Here is a 15,985-nt window from a genome sequence, read left to right on the forward strand (position 1 = left end):
AGTGAACGATGCTGGGTTCCAGGATATGACCTTATTTCTTGGCACTCTCCAACAGCAGATGGTGCACAGATCTCTGACAGATGGTGCACAGATCTCTGACATCTACTAAAGATGTCCATGTCAGTGGTTGCACAGACCTCGACCTCCAGACTATGCTGGCTGTTGGAGGGGCCCAAGGGACAGCTGCCACAGGCTCCTATTGTTACAAAATCGTAAATGATACAACAGCATTTAAAGTAACAAACTTAAGGCAATGCAAAATAAACATATGAAGATGGCTGCTACTAAACTCAAATAACCTAAGCGACTCTTATAATTTGATTCTTGAGAATTGTAAACAATACGGGTCTTGGATGGATTTAGAGTCCTGTTCCACTGGGTCAGGATAGCTTGCCTGGCTCCATTCCATTTTCCAGGGCCAGTTAGACGATACTGATAGGGTGTACAAGGCCCAAAGAAGACTTTGCAAGCAAGTTTGGGGTCTGTAAGTAAGAAGCGTGTTATGTTAGGACGGACACCAATTTCCATGGCAACTTCATCCATGTACTCAACATACTGCGCCTGAAGACTCTGATTTCTACACTTGGTGAAGCTGCGAACAGGGAAATGAAATCATTAAAATATCACCATTACACAGCATTACAATTGTTCAGAGAATAAACTACTTGTATTTTGTGAGTGAATTATATCACATGGCTACCCAAAACGGTGGAGTTGTTTTAATGTATGGACAGAGCTAGTCCCAGGCAGGCTTTAGTAGGAAGGAACTAGGCAAGGAGTGGGCAGGGTGTGGACATGGTCACACAGTACTTCCCTGCCTGGAGGAAGAAGACTCCCAGGTGTGCTTCTAAGAGTTATTGGATTTTCTCCTGTACCACATATGACATTGCACCACTTGGGGCTATGGCTATAACTATGAATATAATTATCAATGCAATTTGATATTAATATAAGATATTTTAGGCTTTCACTCACTTCTTAGCTCTGAGTTTCTCACTCTTTTTAATATAATCTTCCATTTTGGACACCAGAGGTAAACAAGCAGCACCTAGAACAATGTCATAGTATTTTGTTAAATTTTCAGAAAGCAGGCACACATGTGAAAATGTTCATCTTAATCCTTCACATATTTTATTATAACTAAATTAATTTAAACTATAGTTTATGTTTTTCTGTATTGCTGCATAATCAGATTAAAAACGAAGGATTCTTTCCAGTTTTGAGGTCTTTGTTCACTCCACCCTTACAAAGAATAGGTTAAATTACCATTAAAAAAGTGCAGTCATGACATAAAGAGAGAAATGTGTTGGGCAACTGTGGTAAAACTTGTCTTTTCATTCATATCCAAAACACAGGTGAAAATATAGAACACCACAGCACTTTGAAAAAGTATTAGCCCCTTCTATTATGAAAGATAACTTAAGTAGATACAAATTGCAGATGATTTCATTTCAAAAGGAAAAAGCTATTCAAACCTTCCTGGCCCTATTTGAAGTAAATTGCCTGTTAGTTACTAAATCAGCCAATTAACCAAATTAAATGTATAATTACTGCCTGCCCTGTTTAATCTAATATTCTTGCAAAGTGAACTTTGGCAAAAAAGGTTTCAAAATGTAGCACATGATGCTGCGATCCAAAGAAATTCTAGAGCAGATGAGAAACAAAGTAATCGACGGCCATCTTGAAAGGTTACAAAGCCATTGAAGGCTCTGGGACTCCAGCAAATCACAGTGAGAGCTTTTATCTACAAATGGTGGAACAATAGTGAATTTTCCCAGGAGTGGCTGGCCTACTAAAATTCCTCAAAGAGCACATCGATCATTCACCCAGGAGATCACAGAAGAACCCAGACTAACATGTAAAAAACTTCAGATCTCACTTGACTTGGTTAAAGTCAATGTTCACAATTCCACAATAAGAAAGACTGTACAAAAATAACATCCATTGGAGAGAGTTGCAAGGTAAAAAACACTGACCAAAAAAGAGCAGAAAGGCTCATCTTACATTTACCAAAACCTCTAAGACTTTTTGGGCTAATATTCTGTGGACAGCTGAGCCAAAAGTTGAACTTTTTGAAAGACATGGTTAGATCTAAAACTAACAATTTGCGTTGCTGCTTCATGACCTGGTCATGCTATAATTGATGGAACCATGAATTCTGCTTTCCTGAAGGTCAGTTTGTGACCTAAAGGTCTAGCAGTTGGGTTATGCAGCAGGACAAGTAGTGAAAAGAAAGTTTTGGAGTGGCCTAGTCAAAGTCCAGACTTGAATATAAATGAGATACTGTGGTATGATCTTAAAAATGCAGTTGATGCTTGAAAACCCTCCAATGCGACTGAATTACAAGAAGAATTGGACAAAGTTCCTCCACAGTGATGTAAGACTCATTGGCAGTTATTGAAAATGCTTGATTACATTTGTTGCCGGCAAGGGTGGCACAACCAGGTATTAGGGTTAATGTGATAATTATATTTTCACATAGGCAATATAGGTTTTGATATTTCTTTTGCTAGGCTAACCTGCCCTTATTTGTAGGTTTATTCTGGGCCCCTGGAACTAAACTAATTTAGGACTTGTCTGTGTATCTGAATTTGGGGAAATTATCCAACAATTTCTCATATATGAAACTAAGAAATGTAAAAGAAAAAATATGATCCATTTATATCAGGGGCGTCGTGAGAAAGGATATATATCACTAGATGTCATTGGATATCTGGTAATCTAGAAATGATACTTTTATATTATACCAGTACTTTGATATATCCAGTGACAAAGAATCTAAAGACCTAAAGGTACTAGGATATCTACTGCACGAATTTAAGCATGTATTTACTGTATTGTTTTCAAGTTTACAATCTCCACCATGCTAACCTTTAAAAATTTTAGTGGCCCAGCGGGACTGTAGTTCCACGACCGGTATGACACCCCCAAATGGTTGGAGGACTCCCAGAAAAGCCAGTGTTGGCTTTTCTAAATGCGGAGGGAATACATATTTATACAGTGTGACTTTGTTGTCATCATTAACATTGACGATAGAGTCATCGAGGAAAGGAAAGCAGACGCTATATCCAGTGGCAAATATAACCGCATCCAGGTCTTCAACTACTGTTCCATCCTCAAAAATGACAGAAGTCTCTCTGAATGCCTTAATGCTGGGTTTTACTCGGACAGCTCCACACAGGATATTGCTGGGAAGGTAATCATTTACAATTGGTTCTTTTAACGTAGACCTGTAGAACGCAGAAAACTATTAACATAAAGGCAATCATTTTTATAGGTTTCACACAGAGTATAGGTAAACATCTTATTTGTTAAATATTGCTGGATATCTCCCCTTTTACTTACCTACCAGCTATGGCACCTCAAAAATAGTTTTCACTTTTTGTAGGTTTTAATTACTTGTTTTTATTTCACAGACCTGAACAGCATTGGTTGCTCCCATTCATCTGTACAGAGTGCATTTCATAAACTATATTTAAATATTGTCCTTCAGGTTTCCATATGAACTTTATCTAGTTTACCAATTCATGCTGTGTCATGTAACAAATATAACTTGTACCTGTCCTTAGGCTGTAAACCATAGTTTGCATGGTTAAACCACCCATTCATCTGTTTTTCAATCATCTTTGCTCTAACACCATCAGATAAAGCATTAGTAATCCAGAAATGAAATCGTGTTGAGAACATCATGTCTAATGGAAATCCTTGTTGTGAAACACGACTTAGCACCCAGGATCCTTGACGTGTACTGAGATATACCTAACAAAAGAGGATACATTAGATTTATATTATATGGGGTACAAATCTAAAAATAGTTGGAAAGGATGTTGAATCTCTATGAAAAACAAAGAACAAAACAATGGACTCCTGTGTGTTTTAGCGCGTAATGCTGGATTTGGGCAGATAAATCATTAGTAATCCAGAAATGGAACTGTGTTGAGAATCTTATGTCTAATGGAAATCCTTGTTGTGAAACATGACTTAGCACCCAGGATCCTTGACGTGTACTGAAATATACCTAACAAAAGAGGATACATTAGATTTATATTATATATGGTACAAATTTAGATGTTGAATCTTTATTTAAAAAACAAAATGGACCTATTTGAGTTTTTGTGAATAACGCTGGAAGTGGGTTATTGGGTGTCATCAGCATGGGAGTAGCATTATAAAAAAGCACTGCTGCATGGCTCCTTATTTAGCAAACTCTGCTAAATTGTTAAATAAAAGTGTTCTTTCCTCTAAAACATTTGGGCTACAATTGTCCAACGAGAAAACGCGAGACAACGAGGGAAACTAGCACATATAGATTTTTAGACACATAACATTTCATGGGAAGAAGGACTTTCATGTCCAGCAGGCAAAACTTCTCCAGAAAACTAAAAGAAGCTGATTGTAAGAATTAAACTGTGTTCCCTGAAAAGTTTGTTATTTCTGGTGTTAAATGAGGTGATAATCCTGAATATTATTAACTTGGTTATTATTGACTCACGAACATGAGGTCTGTTGTCCTTTCAGAAACGGTTGTCTATTATTATTATTATCTTTTATTTATATAGTGCCAACAATTTACGCAGCGCTTAATCTCACGATGCAAATACCATATTTGCTCAATTATAAGACAAGGTTTTTTTCAGATGCTCTGAAAAATACCCCTCGACTTATAATCAAGGTCGTCTTCTAATCAGACCTCAAAAAAAATGTCAGCTGGGCCCAGGCTGCTTACTGGTGCTTTGGTCGCGAGCAGCGTCTCTTGTACTAGCATCAGGAGAACAGGAAGCCAGCAGAGTCGTCATATGACTCTGCCCCCCTCCTTGCTTCCTCTGGGGGTGGGGCCAGATAAGTTGCTTGCACAGCCGGGTCCCTGCAGAAGTCTGCGATTGAGAGATCTGCAGTTCAGGTAAGGGGGTGGGGGAGGGTTAATGAGCAAGTATGTGTGATTAATGTAATGAATGAGTATTTAAATGTTTGTGAATGAGTGTGTGTGATAGCATGGATGTGTAAGGGGGAGTGGTGGTGGTAGCATGGCATAGGGAGGCTGCAATCACACTCCTATCATCCCCAGGTTCTAGCATGTACTGGCTTCCTGGGCTTGATATATTCCTCCAGAAATGCCTTTTAACTCCCTATATGCCACTCTGCCCCATGATTTGCCTTTTAACCCCCCATATGCCAGAGCGGCATATAGGGGTATAAGGCATATCATGGGGCAGAGGGGCATATAGGGTATTAAAAGGCATATCATGGGGCACAGTGGCATAAAGGAGGGTATAATACATATCTGGAGGCAGAGTGGCAAGCCTGGGGGCAGATTTGCATAACTGGGGGGGGCAGGTTGGCAAATAAAAGGGAAAAAAAACAAAAAAATATTTTTCTCAATCATAGCTTTTATTAAATATTAAAAAATAGTTTACATGAATTAATATTTACTAGTAAAACTTTTTTCTTATAGGGTAGTCTTATATTCAGGCTTTTTCTTTTTTTCCTAAATTAATTTTTAGATTTTGGGGGGTCGTCTTATAATCAGGGTCATCTTATAATCGAGCAAATACGGTACCAGGTCGTACATATACACACATAAAGGTATTTTTACCTGTTTGGCTGTGCCACTGATTTCAGAAGATATGTCTCCAGCTGAATTTCCAATTCCAACCACCAGTACAATTTTCTTGTGATAATCTTGACTTTTCTTATAGAAACGGCTGTGAATGTACTGGCCTTTAAATTTTTCTATACCTGCAATGTGAAAAAATAAAAGGACAAAAAAAATCAGTGTGATTTTACCATCCTATTCACTTTTATGTTACACATTATATATACAATAAACATACCTACAAGAACGCCATAACTGCGAATGTCAGGTAAAAAATTGTAGCTTTTCACTTCCTTTATGTCTGTTGTATTCTAGTCTTGTTTACGGACATTCATACGAAGTTAGGGGGCAATATCTATCCCCGCAAGCTGGTCTAAAGTCTAGGCTCACCCAACATGATACGGGAGAGTGGGGTCGCGCTAACACAAGGTTATGCTATCCTATAGTAATAGCATGCCTACACACACAAAAGCTATGGAAAAAAAGCTTAAGGCAAGGTAAGGGATGTGAGGTGTGTTAGCGTGAGTATGTCAGAGTTAGTGTGTATGTGGAAGTGTGTGTGTTAAAGTGAGTGTTACTAGAGTTTGTGTTAGTTACCGGTGGGGGGGACTTGTAACTAATGAAGTACATTGAAACAATGAGCTTGGCTTCTTCAAAAAAGGCAATTTTATTTTCAAATTTGAATTGTTTAAATGACAGCATCAAATAAGCACAATAGGGAGGAATTAAGAAATTGCAATATGAGGTGCTATGGGGCAAGATAATAGGTGATTTCTTCATTTTCATCCAAAATGGTAAGCAAAAATATTAGCAAAAAAGTTATACTTTCTAGGAAAAGAAAAAAAACAGGTATTGCATTATTTACTCTCTCACTTGTTTAGTTTTTCAGTGGATAAAGCTGCACGAAAAGGATCACAGATTAAATCTGAATAGACTCTGCTGCTTTTGTTTACCTACTTTAAAGGTTAAACAATCAGCCTAAAGTGATGTGAAAATGGGACCACAGAGGGTGAAGCACACTACGGCTCTGGAGCTGCAGCTTCTCCTAACATGAGTGCTTCATTTTTCCCTGCAGATTGAAGAACACATATTAACTTACCTACAAAGTGTTTTAATAAGCATGTTTTATTGGTGTGGTTGTATGGAACACTAGCTTGCCCTTTAAATGAAAGGGCAACACAGGCGGTCAGCTCCAAAGTTGACTAAACCTAGCTAACTTAAGGAAATTGCAATAGCCCATGATATGTTTGGGTTTTGGACCATGCTGACTTAGCATAAAGATTAGAGCAGTAATTCTCATCTCCAGTCCTCAACATGTTCATCTCTTCACAACAGTGGCATCAATTTAGAGAGCCACTCTGTTTTTATAACATCTGCTTCTAGTCGTGTGTGATTATATACTAAACATACCCACTAGGCTTTGAACTAGGTACCATTTACTAAGGAATATCCTGAGATGGTAATTTTCAAAAATGATCATCCTGGGGTCAGCTTCAGTATTGACTGAATCTAAGTCTGTTTTTAACTTAAACCCCTGTTGCAATAGCATTTGTCAACCTCAAGGCATTTGTGGTCTGTTGAGAGATTACATTTTGGGAAATTAAAATAGATTCAAACATCACTGGAAAGGTGGCTTTTCTCCAAAGTAGCAATTGAAAGTTATTTAAGTTGGAATGAGTTAACAAAGATATCTTAAAATATTTTTACATTTTCTTCCTGTTTTTTTGTGCCTGACTAAATCAAGTTTTCATTGTCTCCAACTTCAAAATGATCGAAAATATTTAATATATCTATGCTTTCAACAAGGGATAGTATTAACAGGAAAAGTAGAACTTTTTTCTTTGGAACAAAATATTTTCTGCCAACTTGTTAGGTAAGATTAGTCTGTAACAGGAGAGCAAGGGCAGTCATACCTGCACATTTCATGACCCCTGTAAGGTGCATTGCATAAAGGTATTATTTTTTCTCCTTTCATTTAAATATTTCTCCATTAATTTAAATAAAGCATATTGGTTTTTTTAAGGCCTAGTTGGTATTACCTGGAAAAGAATCAAGGGGGAGATACGGTTTAAAAAAATGACCATTGCCAACTAAAACGGCATCAAATGTTGTCTTCTTCTTATGCCTCCCATCCTTCTCAGTTACAATTTCCCATTGGCCGGTATTAGCAAAATCTGGATGCTTCATCACACAACAAACCTCAGTCTGTAAGAGAGAAATGCATTGTGGTGTGCTAGAAAAAGCTTACAATGTCAAGTGAAAATAGCTCTCAGGGTGGGTTTCTGATACATACACATTGATTATTTTACTGAAATTAAAAATCCAGAAAAATGTCACGGCGCCGATATAACAATGAAATCATGTATTATTGTGAAGGAATATTTATTTTTCACTTAACCAGATCTTTGCTATGTTTGTTTGATTTCTTCTGATCCAGTGAGTTCCTAAGGTCTGACTGCATGGGTAACAAACAAAATCTGCATTTCAACTGGTACAAATATTACCGGTAAGTACAAAGCTAAACTTTCTGATTCTACTTCGCTTAGTTATGTTGGTCCCTGGAGAAAGTTAGACATCTCCAGCTAACAGCTTACTCATGCCAAAATTATGTTTTAGAATGTGGACTGGTCAATCATCTGCTAGAGGCAAGTGCTGAAAAGTAATGCTGCAGATATGTTGTGCAACATCACAGTGGGAAAAGAACAGCAAGACAGTATAGTCAATGCAGCATTTTGATTTTAACGGTCAATTGGTTATTTGTTTCTGACAAATTAACTTTTCATTGAATATACCACTCAATGAACTCACCTTGAACTGGATGTATTTCAGTAGCTGGTGGTGTTCAGCATAGAGTCTAAGGTATTGCAAAACCTTTGAGTTGTGCAAATATGCTGGGAAGTCATCTGGCATGGGAAAGTCGGCAAAACACATCATCTCCTTTGAGGTGTTGGTTACCACAGAGCTGTAAATACTGGCTCTTCCTTCTTCCACCATTTCCTGTGATGGGAAAACTTGAACAATGTCTGGGAGGACACTATACGTGATAACTTATATTGCATTTCCTCTACATTTGGGTGTGAGTTTTATTAGATCTAATGCGTATCAATCAAGACCTCAAAAATGCATATTAATTGGACCATGGAGCCATGGAAGAAGGTGGTCTAGCCTGATGAATCACGTTTTCTTTTATATCATGTGGATGGCTGGATGCGTCGATTACCTGGATAAAAAATGGCACCAGGATGCACTAAGATAAGAAGGCAAGCCAACAGAGACAGTGTGATGCTTTGGCCAATGTTCTGTTAGGAAACCTTGGGTCCTCCCATTCATGTGGATGTTACTTTAACACGTACCACCTAGCCAAGCATTGTTGTAGACCATGTACACCCTTTCAAGGAAAAGGTATTCCCTAATGGCATTGGCCTCTTTTAGCAGGATATTGCACCCTGCTACAAAGCAAACATGGTCCAGGAATGGTTTGAGTATTATTAAACACTCATCTACAGACACCAGAGAAGCCAGAAGGCTTGTTTTTCCCTCAGAAATCTCATGGTGCTGCCACAACCACAAGGGATTCTGGGTAGGCGCATGCAAATAAGGTCAACAAATATCACCTTTTGCCTCTGTATCCACTTTATACATGGATCCCTTGAGAGCAATTGCCTGCTGTGCAGGACAGCCCTTAGACAAAACTCAGGTAAGAGGTGCAATAGACATTTCGTTCTATCCCTTGAAGCTAAAGGGTAAAAAAGTCTGCATTTTAAAATTCAAAGGTTTAGTGATGAAATAGCTTCTCTCTAAAACTGCTGCCTCTGCAACAAACTTAGCCAAACATCATAAAAAAAACTCTTTTTATCATAGTTACTCAACTATAAATGTTCTCTAATTGAGATTGAACTTTTGTACCTACCAAGCAGATATTTGGCTCTCTCTCATTATAACCTGTGTCTGTAACCTTTAAATACTTACTGTGTACCTCCAAAGTCCACCAAGGTCATCACTCTTCTCAAAGCATGTTGGCTCCAAACCTTCTTCCAGACAACATTTGATGGCTCCTAGCCCACTGCATCCAGCTCCAATTATTGCCACTTGTTTTGTCATTATGTCCTATAATGTTAGACATGTACATATGTAGGTATCTACTTGTTGGTGAGTGCTGATTCAAATTGAACAACATCTTGATGTCACTGCAGTCTGTAATTTTTTTAGCACTAAAAATGAGCTTACAACAGGCTTACAATCAATGATGCTTAAAAAATGTCCACCCAACACTAAAAACAATAAAAAGTAGACAAATGTACACTGATTCAGTGAACATTAATAAAACTACTGCCAATATTCTTAATCTATTTTCATCCATCATCAAATGTCAACCTACCTGCTGCAAACCTCGTTTTGGGGCGTTAGTTAACTAGCCCCATTTAGATATATATATATATATATATATTTTACAAAACACGTTAAAATGACTGAAAATGTGACCAATTAAACAAAAAAGCACAGTCAGGTGCCTGTTGGGAAATATCAGGTCTTTAAATCTATTAACTCTCAAAGGAATGCTTATTATGAATATTTTTGGATTTACATTTATATGACATTCTCTTAATATGCATGATAATTTATTCCTTTTTTGGTAGGATACTCATATTATAATTTTGATATACTGTATTACCTCTGAAGAAGCCACCTTAAAGTGGTGAAATGCATCAGGTTGTATCTATTTCATCTCAAATTGAATCAACTCTGTATATGAAAACATCATATACAGTGGCAAGTGTCAGGGGCTGGGTCCATACAGACGACTGTAAAGACCCAGAGCACCCATGTATGGTATGAAGGAGTTATTGCGCGGTAGCGGAGTTGGACAGGGCCTGGTGCAGGGCACTGCACTCTCCCAAGTGTTGAGCACCTAGGGTTGTGCAGCCACATACCAGGGCCCTGACATAGCAGCGGATGTTGTCAAAAACAAAACAAAGTGATATCCTGCAGGCACCCCAGAGCAGGCATGAGACATAGCTCTCCAGACGAATGTGCAGGATGCTTCAGGCTGGGAGTAGAGAAGCCAAGCAGAGCAACAGCAGAAACATAGCAAGCAAGGGGGACAGAGCACGCAAGGGGGGCAAAGCAAGAAACATAGCCAGACAAGACATACATATACAGGACACAAGAGAGGACAGGGAACAAGACAAGGAACACAGGGGATGGAGTGAGGAGCCTGAATCCTCCGAACGCGTCTCCTTTAAGCAAGGATAGGATATCTTAACTGGGACATGGGGAGAGGAGAGAGGAACCGAAATCCTCAGATGAATCAGGGCAAAGAGGGCAAAGGTCCAAAAAAAACCTGACGCACATAAACACAGAACTAGCCTAGGACTATAAGATAACAATTGGAGATTCCGTCACATCATATGGCCATTGTATGCTTAGCCCACCACTACGCCAAAGTACTCCAATATTCGGTGGGTCCTAGCACTAAACCCTGCCTACTGAATTATTAATAACCTGAAACTAAACATTGAATCTAGACACAAAAGCAAGAAGGACATACCTTTAGACTGCTGACTGAGACAAACATAAAGGAAACAGAGCTGAAGCAAAGAGCACAACTGGAATCAAGGAATCAGAAGCACAGAACAGAGCATTTGGAAATTCAGGAATGGATTACAGCAGAGGGGGAACTGTAGCGAGACAGGGAAAATCAGAGAAATGCAGCTCTGCAGCCTGGATAGACCCTGACAGTATCCCCCTTCGAATGAGTGGCCTCCGGACGTGAACAGAAACATCAACAGAATGAAGGCCTGTCTGGCGGATGTCCAGAGACGTGAGGGTACTCTCATAAAAGGGGGGGTCCAGGCAGACTAGAAGAAGAGACCACTGGATGACCGGAACACTGTTTAGCAGACTGACCTCCTCCAAGGCAGGAATCACGAACACAGGTTACAGGGACAGGACACCCCTCTGCCGGGGCTCAGAACAGGTTAACTGAACAGGGATGAGGAAGACGACTCTTGCAGACTCAGGTCCAGAAACAGGTATGCATCATAACAGGCAGAAAGAGCTAACAGAACACCGGAACCAGCATAACACAGAAGCAGACGAGCTGAAAGCGCTGCAGTTTCAACTCTGCAAACTCCTGGCCTTTTGCCTGCGGCCATATGTCAGGGACTGGGTCCATACAGACGACTGTAACGACCCAGAGTGCCGCAAGATTGTGTTCAGCACAGTTGGACAGGGCCTGGTATGTGGCCGCACAACCCTTGATGCCCACTCGGGAGAGTGCAGTCAGGGGCGGGCTGGGCCGGGGGGCAATTGCCCCCCAGGCCGCCCTAAATCCGGGCCGGTGGGCCGGACGGACGACCGGCAGACTAGCATTCAATGCGGCTGCGGCCGCAAAGTTAAAAACTAAGCGGCCGTGAGCAGGATTGAATGCGGCCGTCATGCGTACCTGGCGGGGGGGGGGAGGTGGGCGGTCCGCCCCGGCTGCCGCTCATCTGAGGGGTGCCACCATGCCGGCACGCCTCCAGAAACGATGCGCGCGGCAACTGTGGCTGTGCGCCGGGACTTGATGTCAAATCCCGGCGCACAACACTGAAGCCACGCCCACCGTCTGCCGCACTCAGTACACCGGAAGGACAGGAAAAAGAAGAAGTAGAAGAAGAAGAAGAGGAGGAGGAGGAAAAGTGAGAGTGAAAGAAGAAAAGGTAGGAGAGAGTGGATTAGTAAGTGTGTGAGAGTGATGGGTGTTATGCTGAATGTAAGTGTGTGAGAGTGATGGGTGTTATGCTGAATGTTTGTGAATGAGGGTTCCAGATAGCATGGATGTGTACGTGTTGGGGGATAGCTTGGCATAGGGAGTCCGTAATCACATTCCTTTCATGCCCAGATTCCAGCATGTAGTAGCTACCTAGGCATGATAGGAGTGTGATTGCTGTTATAAATTATTTTTTGGTCCAACTTCGGTGTGTTAACACCTTTATTGGACAGAATAATTCAATGACAGTATTAATATATATATATATATATATATATATATATATATATATATATAATTGCAAACAGCAATCACACTCCTATCATACTAAGTCAGCCAGCACATGCTAGAACCTGGGCATGATAGGATTGTGATTGTTGTTATATATATGTGTATATATATATATATATGTTAATATTGTTGTTGATTTTTTTGTCTAATTTTGGTGTTACTTTTAATAAAGTATTTTAAAGTTTTTTTTGTTTTTTTTTCAGTTTTGGCCAAGTGAATGCTGAATTTTTAGTTTCAGTCCAGAATTTTCATTTCGGTGCATCCCTACTATATACTAGGCCAGTCACTAAAGTGGTAAGCCTACACCACATCAATGTTTGGCTTAGTATATAGTGATAGGGGTTGTCAGTGTCTGGCTCAATGTATAGGCACACATTGACGGTGGTACTGCATAATCCCTAAGCATATAATGATAACAAATATGCTGTACCCCTGTCAATGTTTGCCTAACCATAGAAACTATGCAGTTTTAAAGTGTGTGTGTGTGTGTGGGGGGGTGCCACATACAGGGTCTGCCACAGGTGCCAAATACTCTAGGTACGCCCCTGCATCATGCGGCAGTCAGACCCAACGGCCATGCCTCAGCTCCTCTTCCCACGTCTTAAAAGGGGTGTGATGAAGAGCTGAGGCATGCGGTGCGTGCACGCCGGCCACTTTAATTTCATTAGGCGCTGGTGATGTGACTACCGCACGACGGCCGCTTTCAATGTCGCTCGCAGCCGCTTTGATGGTGCAATGGGCCAGTTGACTAGACTTGCCCCCCAGGCCTTAGGCTGCCAGCCCTCCCCTGAGTGCAGTCACCCTGCACAGGTCCTGTCCGACTCCGCTACTGCTCAATAACTCCTGAACAAAATCTTTGGGTGCTTTGGGTCATTACAGTCGTCTGTATGGACACAGTCCCTGACACTGTGCCCCTATAATCTTCATAAACTAACCCAACTGCATTTTCCCACAGAGGTAAAGTCTCACATAACAGCTTGAGGGTTGAATGCTAAATTTTTGTACAGTTTTTGAATGCTGGCACTGACTAATCCTGCCTTTCAATGTGCAGGTGGTCTTACAATACAATATCCAGAAAAAAAGTATATGAAATTTGATATCACGCTATCAGTTCTTGTACATTAATGGGATAGTAACTAGGATTGATTTACCCTCAGTGATTAAATTCCATATTTCACTAACATGTCCTAATGATTTAACAAAACTTATTGATAAAATAAAAAATACAACCAACATTTAAACCAGCTATATTGTATTTTTTTTAATCTAAGCAGGATATTTTTTAAATGTCATTATTTTACTTGTTTTCCTTGATGAACAAGATTTCACGCAGTAGTCAAAACGCTTAATGCATGTTATCCTGAATCTGTGAATTTATTATAGTTTGAACAAGCCTCCATCCATGTTTTGCAGGTTTTCAATGTACTATTAATTTAATATTTTAGGATATGGCATATCCTCCACTGTATCTTACAAAAGACGTTTAAAGCATATAGGCTGTGATGAACCATGCTTATACATAATATTAGTGTATGTGTCGTCTCTCTTTTTCTACTCTCTCTACTCCCCATCCTCTCTCTTCTTTCTCTTCCTTTCCTCCTGTCTATTCTTCTCCCTTTCACCCCACCTCCCGCACACATTATCTGGAAGCTCCCTTAACTCTCCCACTGCACCTTTACTCTAAGTACACCCCCAGCACCCAGCCATCAGCCTTTCCTCACCCTTTCCACATACTGGTCAGAACCCTGTCCCCCTGCAATACTATCAAGTAGCAACCCCTCTGCTGCCCCTCAGTCCTAAAATGCCTCTGTTCTTCACCCCCTCTTTATAGCCATCACCACTGGCAATTGCCACTCACACTGGGTGGTGCTTAGAATGAGTGACAATTCTTACATGACAAGGCTATTACATGTATAGATGAGCATTAAGAAACCATAATGGAACGTTGAGACAACACAAGACTGCCCACTAAATTAGCAAGCTGACACTGTTACATATACAGTAATGGGTTAATGTTAGTCATATGAGTTGTGCCCAAAGGGATCTTTCCTGGACTGTGTACTTACTGATGTCAGGATTCACTGGCATTTGCTGTGTGCCTGAGAGGGGAGCATGGAAAACTAGGTGCGCTTTGGCATCTACTGATTTTGCCCAATCAATAACCCAACCCTACTTGTGTATATACTTACTTTAACATGGATATTTATTTAAATACTGCAAACATTTGCTCTATTTTAGGAGCAGGGATAGGTACGGATATGGTTCATAGTGAACATTTTTACATTTTTACACAGCAAAAGTAAAAATTTTGTTTAAAAAAAATACTAAATAGTTCTCCTGGGTTGGTGAAGCATTCCATACACTTTAGGTCCAAAACAGTAATGGATAGATACACACATATATACTGTCCTTACAAATGCCTACCCACACATACACACACACAAAAATACACACTCACATTTACACAACATCCTGGCTTACACTTGCCCTTACAGCCATATGCTTACTTGCCCTTACATACAAAAACTTTCAAAATACAAACTCTCTCTCCCCTTTCTAATTATCATTCCTCTTTCTCCCAATGACCCCCTTTTTTCATAACTTCTCCTCTGTCTAATTCACTCTTTTTTCTCATGATCTTTCCTATTTCTCCCTCTCACTCTTCTTTCTCTTTATTTTTCCCCTTTTTCTTTTATCTCCACCCTTCTCTCTGGTTCCCCTTTCTTCCAACCTGTGTCCTTTCTCTTTTTTCTCTCCCCTTCTCTTTAATCCCTCCTATTCTCATTACCTCACATTTTCATGGGACTGTGGCCAGTTAATTAGAAGATTGACTTAAACAAGCTATAAATAGCATTTCTGGCAATGTTCCTAGAAAATATGGTAAATCTTCAAAAATGGTACACTGTTAAGCATTCAGGTGTTCAATAAATCAAGTGTTGATTAATTAGTATTAGCAAATGCAAACTCCCCAGGAAACAATCAGGGAGTTATAGTTAACCATTTAAATACCAAAGACATATATACTGAAAAACCCTTCCTCAGATCAATTTAATACTAAAATTGTAATAATATCTATAACCCCAACTAAAACAACTTTAAATAGAGAGGTTTAAAGATGAGGGAAAGAAACATCTCAGGGGCACTGTGGACCTCAACCCTCTTCTGATAGGAGGCTGTTCCACATATCCACCACCCTCTCAGTTAAGTATGTCTTCCTTACATCAAGTAAACCTTTTTTACATGAAATACAAGTAAAAATCTCACAGGTTCTGTGAACCTCAAACAACTTGTGCCTTGAGGCTGTTCCACATATCCACCATCTCTCAGTAAAGTAAGTCTTCCTTACATTA

General features: G+C 39.9%; 1 protein-coding gene across 1 annotated transcript; it reads right to left on the minus strand.

Moving 5' to 3' along the window:
• Positions 1–231: 231 nt before the first annotated feature.
• LOC149283330 (dimethylaniline monooxygenase [N-oxide-forming] 2-like) lies at positions 232–9,700 on the minus strand. The gene is made up of 8 exons (XM_089497710.1): positions 9,563–9,700; positions 8,402–8,590; positions 7,633–7,798; positions 5,594–5,736; positions 3,560–3,759; positions 2,872–3,230; positions 976–1,048; positions 232–592 (listed from the first exon to the last, which is right to left on the minus strand). Exons 1-8 carry the CDS (start codon positions 9,692–9,694, stop codon positions 232–234), a joined length of 1,623 nt encoding a protein of 540 aa, XP_089353836.1. The 5' UTR covers positions 9,695–9,700.
• Positions 9,701–15,985: the final 6,285 nt, after the last annotated feature.

Source organism: Sceloporus occidentalis, unplaced genomic scaffold, assembly GCF_023333645.1.
Source record: "Sceloporus occidentalis isolate IW3139 unplaced genomic scaffold, rSceOcc1.0.p SCAF_106, whole genome shotgun sequence".
In the NCBI taxonomy this organism is placed as follows: domain Eukaryota; kingdom Metazoa; phylum Chordata; class Lepidosauria; order Squamata; family Phrynosomatidae; genus Sceloporus; species Sceloporus occidentalis.